Here is a 13,946-nt window from a genome sequence, read left to right as displayed (position 1 = left end):
TGTGCACTGCTTAAGTGTATGCAATATGATCTAGCATAGTATACATAACATTAAATTAACTCAAACACATATAATTCATGTGCGATGCTTATGTGTATGCAGTATGACATAGCATCGCATACAATACTTAAAGCATAAACATGCATATATAACATGTGTAACTTTTTCTTTAAAATCTATTCATACTGTAGGCGAGATTCCTACTTACCTGATTTACAGAGCTGGAACCCACTCTTCGCCAAACAGCCTATTCTCTTACTTGCTTACTTCTGAAAATGAACACCCATTGAGAGTGTAAAATTATCCATCGTTTGCTATTCTATTTTAGCAACTTATGAAGGAAATCTAGCCCTTTACTTAAGGTATGTATTCCTTTCCTTTACTGAAGGATAATTTACTATAAGGATCAATTTATTAAATCTTTAAAATCTTATTTTCCTTAATTGCCATTACAAATTTGTGCTAACTTGATGATTCATTAATTATCTTATCCTTATAATAAGTCTAATAATTTAGTTAACTAATTTTGGTAATTAATTAACCCTCTTATTCATATACTAAGTCTACATAAGTTAGTTAATTAATCTTAGTAATTAATTAACTTCCTTAACCATATTCTAAGTCTTAGATAATTTAATTAATTAGTTTTAATAATTAATTAAATTATCATCCATAATACACTTTTAATAAACTTTACTTTACCTCACTTGACGGGCTCATAATAGTGTTGAGGTCCATATTTACCGTCGTAAAATTGAGGATCTAGCGTATCGTTTCTTTACGATTTTCGCTTACATGCTTACTTAAAAACCGTTAAGTTTTATTGAAAAACTATATACGACGTTTAACATAAACATAAACCTAATTCACGCATATCATAATTAACGTATTTCGTGAAAATCATACGCCTTATATGACTATCTTAATTAAACTGTAAGCAAGGTTTGTACTTGCCTAGATTCTGAGCTAAGCGGTTCTGATAGTATCTCGCTTGTCGTGTCCTCCTGCGTATTCCTCAAAACTAATTTTTGGGAAAAACTGCAAACACTATGAATGATCCTTGAGGAACATCGTAGCTTTAAACACTCGATTCTGATCTTCACTTGTTTAGTCCGAACCACCTTGATCCGCGTACAACTAGTACCAGACCATTCTTATCAAAATTGAATTTGGTTGAACGGACATCACCATTTCGTTCGGCACGTCAAAATGAGTCGGGATATGGTCTCGGATCATCAAACGGATGTCGATAGCCTAAGAAACGACAGCTCACCGGAATACGGCGGCGGTGCACGGCGGCGGAGGCTCCCGGAGAGTTTTTCCGAGGCGGACTTGGGTCTTCCCCCCCATAACTTGACCCTTCTGAGTCCATTGGTGCGGTCAATTTCACACCATTCGGCCTGTAACAGTATCTATTGGGACCGGCAACGTCGGTAAAATCTGGCAACTCAAATCTCACAATTTCGGTCATCAATTCTTAAAATTGGATGAGGGGTTTTCTTACCCGCTTCCTTCTGAGTGTTATGACACCAAATTCACTACGATCCAACGGTTAGATCGTCTGAACCACCTCTTCCCTCCACGAACGACGGTAGTGGCTCCGTTTTCCGGCCAAAATGTGACGACAACGGTGGCTGCTGGTCGGGATCTACTGGGCATCGGCTTCTGAGTCGATTGGTGGGGGCGGTGACATCCACGACGGCCTGGAGAGAGAGAAACGACGGCGACGGCGGCGGCGATTCCGACCACCACGGACGGCGGCGCTCGGCCAGAATCGAGCTGTGAAAATGGATGGGTTTTCTTCATCTCACTGTACTGAGTCCATAGGGACTGAAATCATCTCAATCGAAGGTCAGATGGCGGAGATATCACGACGGGAAGAAATGGGTAATTTTGAAACTTCCGCCGGTGATTGCGGCTGATTCCGGCGGAGTTGGAGGTCGTGCCGCATGTCGTTGAACTCAGCTCGTCGAGATCTTTCTATTGACACCGGCGGGGTCAAAAAACGGAGGTCGGAATCTCAACTTGAGTATTTGGCCATTGATAGTTTGTGTGAGAGAACGTGAGAGGAGAGAGAGAATGAGCGGGAATAAGAGAAAGAAAGTGCAAGAACCCTAAAAATTTCACTATATAAAGTATCTGATTAAGACAAGATTACGTGCCTGATCTTATCCTCAATTATTCCTCTAAACAGATTAAATTTATACTTATTATAGGTAATTAGTTTAGCTCACGTAAGTTAATCTACTACTTACAGTCCAATATTAATTTCTGAATAATTCAATATTGTTTTATATTCTTACTCGCTTAATATTTCAACCTGTTTCAAGTCTTAAAATTAATTTTAGACTGAACAAATTCTAAATTTTACTTTTATACATTCTATCACGGGAATGACGTTGTTTCTGACAGTGTCAACTCCCGAGCTTACATTGTACCTATCTACTATAAGTATTTATCTTGTGACTTTAACCTAACTGTCTGGCAATTAAGGATTTTTTTCTTCTTTTAAAATGTCAGTGAGTTTTTTTTTATACGCCGCTAACATCGTGTTGTGCTTGGAGATTCTTGAAATTAAGATTCTCAAACTATACTTGTACTGAAAATTATTCTGCCTTAAAATACGGCGAGAATTTATCAATCGAATTTACTTGATCGAAACATGAACTTAACATAATATTTTCTAAGAACATTCTTAGCTTAAAAATACATGAATTATATTATTTAAGGTATGAAATTTTCTCAGTCATTACAAACACATCTTCAAATTCATTGGGAACTAAGGAATTTGAAGCAATCTTTGTTCACAATTTAGTAGTAGCAATTGCTATATCGTTGATCTAAAAAAAAATTCACTATACAAATGCTAGTATTCTTTGTTTGCAGAGCAACAGATTATAAGTGGACATGAGTTCTTAAGCCTCATTTTTTTAATTATTGATTTTCTTTGGTTTGAATGTGATTCTACATATGTGGTTGCTTTGTTCATTTCTAAATCTATAGGGTTACTTGGCGCTTCTATGGTCGATGGACTAGCGAAATTGGCTTCCTGACGAGAGTATACTTATCGAGCTTCTCACGTATATCATGAAGGAAATCATGTGATGAACAAGTTTGCTGGAAGATGAATAGAAGATTTATTCTGGTGGTTTTATATTCCGACTTTCTGTTTTGATGCGCTCCATAGAGAGATATCAGATATGGGAGGATTTTCCTACTACCGTTTATGTAAATAATCGACTCTTTGAGCAGATATGTATTCTTTTTCCCCTTTAGTCTTTTTTCCTACTGATTTTTGGCCAACAGGGTTTTAACTAGTCGAGATGTGCTAGTTGCCTTTGATATCAGTTATTTCCTCTCACAGTTGCATCTCTTAGAATTGTAGAATGTAGCAATTTGACCTCAGTTCCTAATGAGATGGGCAAACTCCCAGATCTCAAGTATGTTAATTGGAAGCCTCGCACCGAAATACCAATGATCGCATTGGCTGAGGCAAAACTCTCCTGCTTCACGACATGCATGAGGGTCAGTTTATCATATACCCTGCCACTGAAAAGTTGCATTTTGACAATACTTGTGTTTTATTAATTTTGCAGGAATAACAAGGTATTTAAAAAATTGAATTACTTACATCACTCACTTACTCCCCCCCAAAATGGATTACAATTTTTTCCATCTTCCTCTTAATTAGTTGCATCACTTGTTGTCTCCAACTTTTGTAGTTTCTCAACGTTTATTTCCTTCGACAGATTAAATGATAACTTTTTAGTCTTTTCTCTTCCTTCAGAAATCCCAGTTCAGCTAGCTGGTTGTGGTGGAGTTTCTAGAACTATTTGTTGAGGATAAAACAAAGTCTGCTTGTTGCCACGTTATTAGAGTTTGGTAAGCATTTTAATTAATTTGTTGCCACGTTCCTTTTTACGTTTGCAATTATTCTCTGTTTTTTACTTTTCTTTTTCTTTTTACGTTATTGTTGAACTAAAAAAAAATGCAATGATCTCATAGGAAAGAAGAAACTAAAGCTTAAGACGTTGCAAGTAATTGGTGCTGTATATTAATTTTAGGGGCAAAAAATATTCACTGAAAAATAAAGAAAGATTTGTAAAAAAGCTCTTTTGTAGTGGTCTCATGATGATCTCATATAGAATAACCCATGATTGAATACTCAGAACAATAACCCATAGTTGTATATTTGTTCATAGTTGTTGTTAAGGCTGTTATTTGACCATGATCCTTAGAGCAGTAGTCTGATATTATTTGTGCCATAATTCATAATTTATTTAAGATGTCTTTTTTTTATTTTATTTTTTTATTTTATTTTTTTGTTTGAATGTGATTCTACCTATAGATGATTGATTTTGTTGATTTCTAAAAACATAGGGTTCCTTGGCGCTTCTATGCTCGATAGAGAAGTGAAACTAGCTTCCTAAAGAGTATTACTCATTAGGCTTTTCGCATATATCGTAAAGGCAATCACGTAGCAAACAAGTTTGCTTCTTATGCAACATCTATAAAAGATTTTTTTTTAAATGGTTTCATCTCCGCTACTATTTTTTGTAAATAACAGACTCCACGAGTAGATATGCACTCTTTTTCCCCATTAGTCTTTTTTCCCACTGGGTTTTTGGCTAAAGGGTTTTTAACGAGGCTTATCTGTAGCATTCTTTCAAAGAGAGAGTTTTGGCTTAATCCTCTGAGAGGTACTTCTGGTTATCTGTTTAATTTGTAGTTTGATTTGTTGTATTATTCTTGTTTCCGTTTCCTGGGCTACTCTTTTGTATTCTTCTATTGTTCCTCTCATATCTTTTGTACTCTATTGAAGCAATATTTTAACAAGAATGTTGAATTTGCAATTTCACTTGTCCAATGGAGGAGAAAAAAAAAGTTTGGCTCTAATGCTGCTCGAGATTCTTTCATACATTAGTGTTGAACTCAAAAAAAAAAAAAAAAATGGTCTCATAGGAAAAAAGAAACTAAAGGTTAAGACGTTGCAAGTAATTGGTGCTGTATATTATTTTTATCTTTCCTGAAAAATAAAGAAAGAATTGTAAAAAAGCTCTTTTGTTCTGGTCTCATGATGATCTCACCCATGATTATTGATACTCAGAACATTATTATTATATATTTTTTTTTATGTATATTTGTTCATAGTTGTTGGTAAGGCTGTTATTTGACCATGATCCTTAGAGCAGTAGTGATATCATTTGTGCCATAATTTATAAATTCTTAGAACTTTCTTTTGTTTCCAAGTTTATAGGGGTTTTGGTTTGAGTTGAAGACATACTTGATTGGAGTGATTAAAAAACATGGTGGTCATAAACACATCTTGAAATCCATAGGAATCAAGAAATTTGAAGCAATCTTCGTTTACAGCAACTATAGATGATTGTTTTTATTATTTTATTATTTTTTATTTTTGAATGTGATTCTCCCATAGAGTTCCTTGGCGCTTCTATGCTCGATGGACAAGTGAAATTGGCTTCCTAAAGAGTATTACTCATTAGACTTCTTGCATATATCGTAAAGGCAATCACGTAGCAAACAAGTTTGCTTCTTATGCAACATCTATTAAAGATTTTTTTTTGTTAATGGTTTCATCTCCGCTACTATTTTTTGTAAATAACCGACTCCATGAGTAGATATGCACTCTTTTTCCCCTTTAGTCTTTTTTCCCACTGGGTTTTTAGCGAAAGGGTTTTTAACGATGCTTATCTGTAGCATCCTTTCAAGGAGAGAGTTTTGACTTATCCTCTGAGAGGTACTTCCGGTTATCTGTTTAATTTGTAGTTTGGTTTGTTGAATTATTCTTGTTTCCCTTTACTGGGCTACTCTTTTGTATTCTTCTATTGTTTAATATCTCTTTTGTATTCTTCTGTTGTTCCTCTCATTATTTCTTTTCACAAGCATGTAAGCAAGGCAAACTATGATGAAAATGGACCTTCCAGCATTCACCGGAAATGTACTTTTGTTGTTCATTTACTCTGTTGTGTTTGTTGATGTATAATAGTGTAAAACACTAAACTAAGCAGTTTAGACTCTACAAGTAGAAAATTCTCTAATACCATGAGCTAAAAATTCTAAGATCTTGGCAGGAAGACCCGCAAATACTGTTGAAAAACCGTCCTTGGCAATCAGAATCTTTCATATTCGCTCCAAGATCACAGATGCTCTTTAAGTTGCTATGATAAAATGGTAACGAGAACGAAATGAGAACTAGAATGAGATAGTAAAATCTGATTTTTTTTTTTTTTTTTTTTTTTTTTTTTTTTTGGAATGGAATGGATCAACGATTATTCTAGTAAAACAACATAAATTAGTTTCTTGAATTTGAGTATTTTTACAATCATAAAAATCAGTATTTGTGTAATTCACAAAAAAGATTCTAATGCCCAGAGATGGTGGCATTACAAGATTTATGCCAAGGCCTTGGATAACCAACTAAAATCCAGTTGAGAAAGCTAATATTATCAGTTCGAGTCTCTGGTCAAAAACATACACAAAACATCTCAAGTGATCCTGTGGAAAATCCAACTAGATTGTTGGCTACATTCTTCTCCTCTTCTTGAGGCATTATAATAACAACTTTTTTAGGAGATACAGTTCCAAAATAGATAAAGATCTTCTATCTTGCCATCTTAAAATTGTACAAGAGCAGGACAAATTTTGACCAATAAATTACAATTACAACGAGCAATACAAGCCAGAAACTTTTCGTCTCTGGATGAAATCCGAACCTGATATACATAAATATACTTTTGTAGAGAATCTAGAATGTTATTTAAAGAAAAAAAATGGAAACAAAACTTGGATCCACTCTCAATGGTACATAATCCGCACTGGAGAGAAATTTCGTAATTGAGTCTTGGGGTAAAGCTGGCAACAAGACAGACAGCATCTATAGAACAGCTAGCAACATTCCGGTCTTAGGGTAAAGCTGCAGCAATCGATGCTTCTCTATTCTTATGAAAACTTTTTTCTTTTTTTTAGATTGTACACCTATATGCAAAAACTGATATAGAAAATTCAATTCACAAATAAAAATACTAGGTGCTGCTCTACCTATTCTATTTGATCAGTGAGAAGCTGGAATTAAGTTTCATAAAGAATCATACTTCTGAAAAGAATTGGTACCTTGTACCATAAAAGAATATCTACCATTTTCCATCTCTAGATTTTAGCATCTGCATTGCCTGGATGATGCGTCCGAGCCCTATAGTTGTGCGATAAGTAGTTCATTCCACGAGTCGGGAATCCCAGGTAGGCACCAATGCAAACAGTCGTTTACGCCAGGAGTTCCTCTAATGCTGTAGCGGGAGATGTGACCTTCATCCCTCAGTTCAGACAGGGCAGTGATATCTAAAATCTTTACCTTCGTACCCTTTAAAGCACCTTCAACAACCGAATCCCTCGAACCGTCTTGAACCACTTCGCTTCCACTAGACAACGGAGTTGTGCTATCACAACTACCCCCCGTGTTCCAATCACCATTAAGGAAGTGCCTTGGTGAGATAGTCCTAAAGAAGGCTTTGAGATGAGGATGCGAGGGAAGCTGTGAATCAACCCACTTGACAATACTATGTATCGTAAAATTCTTGGCATTCGCAATTTCTGCACGTTTTCTATCTTCGTTAGGCTTTCCATTTACATGCATCACCCACCGGTTTGCCTTCAGCTTCCCTCTGTTCCAATGATGTCCAGTGTTGAGAACCAATACATCGAAACGATGGAGATACTTTCTCAAGAAAGCTGGTGGACGGTCCAGATGCATGGCGATATCAGAGGCATTAAGGGGCACCAGATCCGAAAGACTAGCTGACCAATAATATAGAATGGTGGTATTGGTTTTAGGGAATCGGTAAGCCCAACCATCAGGACGAATGGCTCCACGAGCTTTGATGAGTCCATATTCCTTTCCCACATTTAGTACCCCAGGGCTATATTCCCCTCCAGTGGCCATGCACATCAAAGACTGGAACTGCTGTCGACCTAAAGAATCTCCTATAAAAGCAATTGTTTTGTTCTGCATTCTGCAATATTCAGTCACGTTTAGAAGACTGTTAAACAAAGGATTTTTTGCTTGGTATATAAGTAAAATCCAAACTCTCGTCGGTGAAAATATAGTACTGCTGTATAATATGACTATTTCTAACTAGGGAAAATTTCATTTTTGTACCATGTGTTATATTGAAATATGAGTTTAGTACTATGTATTTTTAATAATTTCATGCGGGCATCTCGGCGTGTTAAAAAATCTTTTTTTTGTACCTTGAGGCATTTTTTGTAACATGAAAGGTCATTTATACCCTTGATTTGTCCAAAATTTTTTTTTTTATAAATTTCTAAGAAAATATATTTGAAAAATAAAATTAAAAACTCAAACTTCTATTCCTTTCCCTTTCTGTTTTTTTTTTTTTTTTTCATTTTATGTTTTCAAATATTGTTAATAGAATAATATATTTATAAAGAAATGTTAGACAAATCAAGTATAAGGATATAAATGACCTTTCATATCTCAGAAAAGGCATCAAGGTATTAAAAAATATTTTTAAAAATGTCTAGGTACCCGCATAAAATTATTAAAAATATAAGGTATTAAATTCATATTTTAATATAACACAGGATACTAAAATGAAATTTTCCCTTCTAGCTAAATGAGAGTAGGAAGGCGATGCAATAATGACACAATTCCAATCACAATTCCAATCACTTGTCATTTTGCAGAATATGCTGAAACAAATTTGTCAGACTATCATGCAGCATTCTGAAATCTTCACCCTTGAACTATGGAGAGTTTCCCATTATATTAAATGAGAAAGAAATAGTAAAATAGTACATTCGGATGGAAGCTTTTCCAGATAACTGAAAAATATTATAGTGACCAAGAAAATTTCATAATTTCAATAATGAAATTCATGTATTTAAGTCAAAAATTTTTCTAGAAAATCATTATACTATGTACATTTTGTGATTGAAGGATTTATGGAATAAACATCTGCATCCCTAAATTCTGTAGCATATTTCACGTTAAGTTCACGTTTTTTCGATCAAGTAAATTTGATCGATAAATTCTCACTGTGCTTTAAAACGGAAGAATTTCCAGTACATATACAATTTGAGAATCTTAATTTTAAGAATCTCCCAACACAGTACAAACTAGCATCCAGTACCCGTATACAGGAGAAAATAGCTGTCAGTATAATTTTTTACAGTTTTAATAAGTAACTTAAGGGAATGGACAAAAGTACAAGGGGTAGGTTAGTATGTGTGATTTGATGTGATGTGATGAGAGAGGTGAATATGACTCATGATTAGTTTTTTCTCCTTTTTCTCTTCACTTGGCCGGCCATCTTCAAGGGATTTATAACCAAAAATTTTGGTTAAATGTTGAGTGTGCTAGAGGATTGATGTGATAGTAATGATTGAAAGGAAATCATGACATTTCTTCCTTCACTCTTTCTCTCACATTGGCCGGCCATCTTCAAGGGGTTTTAAGCAAAATTTTGTTTAGTTAAGTAGACTAAAGGAGGTAATAACCTAGTGGTTTATAAATAGAACCAATGTGATCTAAGCCTAACTTTTACTTTATCTCACTTCCTTCTCCATATCCAAAAAACCGGTTCTCCAAAGCTCCAACCTTCAAGTTTTCTAGACTTTTCCCTCACCAAAACAAGCCATCCCTTACCTCACACACACTCAAAAGTTCCCATAAATCTCACCACAAATCCTAGTTTAAGTTGAAGGAGAAAAGGAGGAGTCTAGACAAGCATTTCTCCAAGGGTAAAAACTCTAAAATTCTCTCTTTTTCATGTTTTAGTAAAGTTGGAAATGTAGAAATATTCTTCTCAAATATCCTTATCCTCTTCTAGTTTCAAGCCGTTGACGAATCTTAGAGGAGATCAAAGGCTTTCAAGAGAGAAAACTCTTTAAGGGTAAGATTCTTAAACTCTTCTCAATTATTTTTCTAGTCAACCTTAAGCACGAATTCATGATGTAATTTGTGGTTCATGAGGAGATAAGTGTAATAAGGGTGTGTGAGTTTTATGTTAGTTTTGTGAGTTTTGAGGTTAGTTTGATGTGGTATGTTTATGCTTGATCTAAGTTGCTTATTTTCATATTACAGGAAAAATTTTCCGGTGACTTTGACCGCGAAAATGAGGACCCTAAAGCGAGATTTTTCAATGTTTTAAAACTTGAACTTATAGCCCTGGATGTTTTGAACATTTTTGGTTACTATGACAAAACCTAATTTTAACTCTAAAACCAAGTTTGAAGCCATTTTGCAAAAAACGGACAAGCTGTCCAACACAGTTTCGAAAAAAAAAACTGGCAGCCACTGGTTCAGCCAAACGGGACTCTTAGAGGCTGCATCTTGATTTTTCACAAAAGTAACAATTTTAGATTTCGATGAGACGAAGAAATTACATGAAGAAAAGATTTTCAAAATCCGACCCTAAGAGGTACTAAAACACAGATTCCCGAAACGGCATAGTTTTTGACTAAAACTGTTTCAGGAAAAATAGCAGCTACGGTTTTCAGCCAAACGAGGCATTTAGAGGCCGAATTTCAACTTTCACCAAAAACAACAATTTTAGATCTTGACGAGAAGAGGAAGTTTCATAAAGAACAAAATTTTGAAATCTGACTCTAAGATACAGTAAAACGCAGATTTCAGAAACTGCACAGTTTTTAACGAGACAAAACTAAAACAGTATCGGTTTCAACAAAAAGTTATAAAAGAACCCGAGATAGAATTTCAGTAAAATACAATGACATTAAACCTCATTTTAATGAAAGTATTCATAAAGGAAGTTTTCAAGAAAAAAATGCTTTCTTTAAAGAACATAGTGGTTTACCGAGCGAATTATCCCGATGGGCATCTACGAGCCCAATACGATAGGTCCGTAGAATTTTGAAAATTTAATGTGGGTCCAATGCCCACATTAGTTTAAGAGACTCTGTTAGAGTATAAATTTCAACGGCATAAAAGTTAAGATGACATGTATAAGTCCTAGGCCGAATTGGGCCTTAATATCATACCAAGGGAAATTAAGGAAAATAAGGTTTTGAGTATTTATTAAATTAATCTTTATTATCCTTTAGTAAATGAAAGGAATATATGCCTTATGAAAAGGGTTAGATTTTCCTTCATAAGTTGCTAAAATAGAATAGCAAATAACAGTTAATCTCACACTCTTAATAGGTGTTCATTTTCAGAAGAAAGCAAGAGACTAGGTTGATAGGCGAAAAGGGGATCCCAGCTTTGAAAATCAAGTAAGTAGGAATCTCGCCTACAGTATAAATAGATTTTAAAGTAAACAGTACACATGAACTATATATGTTTGAGTACATTTAATGTTATGAATGTTATGCTATGTTATACTACATACACTTAAGCAGTACACCCGACTTATATGTGTTCGAGTACATGATATAGTATGCTATGCTAGGTCATATTGCATACACCTTAATAAGTCAAGAGGAACTTATAAGAGTAATCTCAGTTGAGTGCCGTACCAGCCTCCACAAGGGAGGTAACTCAAGCTCCGCAAGGGAGAAAAAAAATAATAATGTCCTCCGACTCAAGGGAGGCATTCAAGTTATAATCACGGTGTCATGGGGGACCTTGCAAACCCTCATGTCCCGATGATTGCGCGCAAGTGGTACGAGCACTCGGGCCCAAAAGAAAGATAAGATAAGATAAGATAATAAAATTCTGATAAGACATCATAATTAAGCATAATTGGCTCATGCATATTTATTCATGTGAACTTACAGTTATTTTGCAGAAGATAGTTTCTACTTGCTGAGCGAAAGCTCATTATAGAATGTTTATACTGTAGGTAAGCAACCGGCATATAATGCCTGATGGACTGCCGGCGAGTGGATGAACGATGTGGGGCTCGGGATATGGATACCACTCGCAAATATTTTCGCAATCAGCTTTATGTTATAAATAGTTTTGTTAATTATGATTCTGAAACAGATATGTTAAGGTTTGAATATTTTAATTAAGAAAGCAATTTCGTATCTTATGTTTATTATAAGACCTTTTAAAAAAAAAATGTTCCGTAAATTTTAAGAAATTTCAGTAAGTACAAGTTAAAAGTTAGTTACAGTGGCGGCCTTAAAAGATGGTCGTCACAAATATTTCCGAGATACTTAGGACGAACGAAAAAGTTGAAAGAAAAATATTTAGCTAAAAATAGATTAAACACGGAAATATGACTACCTTCTCGAGAATGAAGACCTCTTAAACTTTAGCATATTGCAATTTTCTGGCTGCAAAAAAGTACAATTGCCATGCAAAATTTAGGGGCATTAATAAGATTAATCCTTGTTTTTAATTTTTTTAATTTTTATTTTTTAACACAATTACCCTTAAATTTGTTGTCGTTTAGTAAATTACCATTTAAATTTTTTATTTTAAAAATCAACCCCTTAAACTTATAAATTTTTACAATATGCCTCATTTTATAAAATGTGCTCAAATTTTTTATTAGATTTAGAATTATTATTGCCTGTGCTCCTAAATTTCAGAGTTATCCTTATTTTACTTACTGAATTTTAAAAATTCTCACTTTACTATTCTAAACTTTCATAAACTTTCACTTTGTCAAATATCGTCAAGATTAAGGAATTGAAAGATTTGTATTATATTTAAATAGATATATGAAATTTTTCATTGAGTGTGTTGGCACTAATATAACACAATTATTGGTATATTATAATAATTTTACATGTCAAAAGGATAACTTATTAATATTAAAAATTTAAAAAGACAATTGGTTAAACCACGTAAAGTTTTAAGGGCAAATGTGCTATTTATTTATTTTTTTTTTCAGGGTGGGTCATTGGCAATGCCCAAAATTTCGAGAAACAACGCCGCTGGTGAGCGCTCAGTGAGTTCAAGTTTGAAAGTAAAACTGTAATGACTGAGAAAATTTCAGACCTTAAATAATACAATTCATGTATTTTTAAGCCAAGGATTTTCTTAGAAAATATTATGTTATATTGTGAATGGAGGATTTATGGAATTAATATATGTATTCCTAAATTCTATAGCAAATTTCATGTTAAGTTCATGTTTCGATCAAGTAAATTCGATCGATAAATTCTCGCCGTATTTTAAGGCAGAATAATTTTCAGTACAAGTATAGTTTGAGAATCTTAATTTCAAGAATCTCTAAGCACAGCACGATGTTAGCGGCATATAAAAAAAACGCACTGACACTTTAAAAGAAGAAAAAAATCCTTAATTGCCAAACAGTTAGGTTAAAGTCACAAGATAAATACCTATAGTAGATGGATACAATATGAGCTCGGGAGTTGACACTGTCAGAAACGTCATTCTCGGGATAGAATACAGAAAATTAAAATTTAGAATTTGTTCAGTCTAAAATTAATTTCAAGACTTGAAACAGTTTGAAATATTACGCGAGTAAGAATATAAAAAAATATTGAATTATTCAGAAATTGATATTGGACTGTAAGTAGTAGATTAACTTACGTGAGCTAAACTAATTACCTCTAATCAGTATAAATTTAATCTGTTTAGAGGAAATAATTGAGGATAAGATCAGGCACGTAATCTTGCCTTAATCAGATACTTTATATAGTGAAATTTTTAGGGTTCTTACACTTTCTTTCTCTTATTCTCGCTCATTCTCTCTCTCCTCTCACATTTTCTCTCACACAAACCATCAATGGCCAAATACTCAAGTTAAGATTCCGACCTCCATTTTTGACACCACCGGTGTCAATAGAAAGATCTCGACGAGCTGAGTTCAACGACATGCGGCACGACCTCCAACCCCGCCGGAATCAGCCGCAATCGCCGGCGGAAGTTCCGAAATTCCCATTTCCTCCCGTCGTGATATCTCCGCCATCCGACCTCCGATTGAGATGATTTCAGTCCCTATGGACTCAGTGCACCGAGACGAAGAAAA

General features: G+C 34.4%; 1 protein-coding gene and 1 long non-coding RNA gene across 2 annotated transcripts; one reads left to right on the top strand and one right to left on the bottom strand.

The window, feature by feature from the left end:
- Positions 1-3,036: 3,036 nt before the first annotated feature.
- Positions 3,037-4,816, top strand: LOC112090516. Its single transcript, XR_002901682.1, has 3 exons — positions 3,037-3,525; positions 3,788-3,882; positions 4,381-4,816. It is a non-coding gene; the product is annotated as an uncharacterized LOC112090516 (long non-coding RNA).
- Positions 4,817-6,608: 1,792 nt separating this feature from the next.
- LOC21403569 (protein trichome birefringence-like 14) lies at positions 6,609-8,026 on the bottom strand. The gene is made up of 2 exons (XM_010092521.2): positions 7,156-8,026; positions 6,609-7,009 (listed from the first exon to the last, which is right to left on the bottom strand). Exon 1 carries the CDS (start codon positions 8,024-8,026, stop codon positions 7,211-7,213), a length of 816 nt encoding a protein of 271 aa, XP_010090823.1. The 3' UTR covers positions 6,609-7,009; positions 7,156-7,210.
- Between the last annotated feature and the right edge of the window lie 5,920 nt (positions 8,027-13,946).

The sequence above is a fragment of the Morus notabilis genome, unplaced genomic scaffold (assembly GCF_000414095.1).
Source record: "Morus notabilis unplaced genomic scaffold, ASM41409v2 Scaffold698, whole genome shotgun sequence".
Lineage (NCBI taxonomy): Eukaryota > Viridiplantae > Streptophyta > Magnoliopsida > Rosales > Moraceae > Morus > Morus notabilis.
Note: the sequence above shows the minus strand (reverse complement) of the source record. Positions and strands in the feature narration are given on the sequence as shown.

Bases quoted from the DNA above. Each gene is read 5' to 3' on its own strand.
- LOC21403569 (XM_010092521.2), bottom strand. From the start codon at position 8,026: ATGCAGAACAAAACAATTGCTTTTATAGGAGATTCTTTAGGTCGACAG.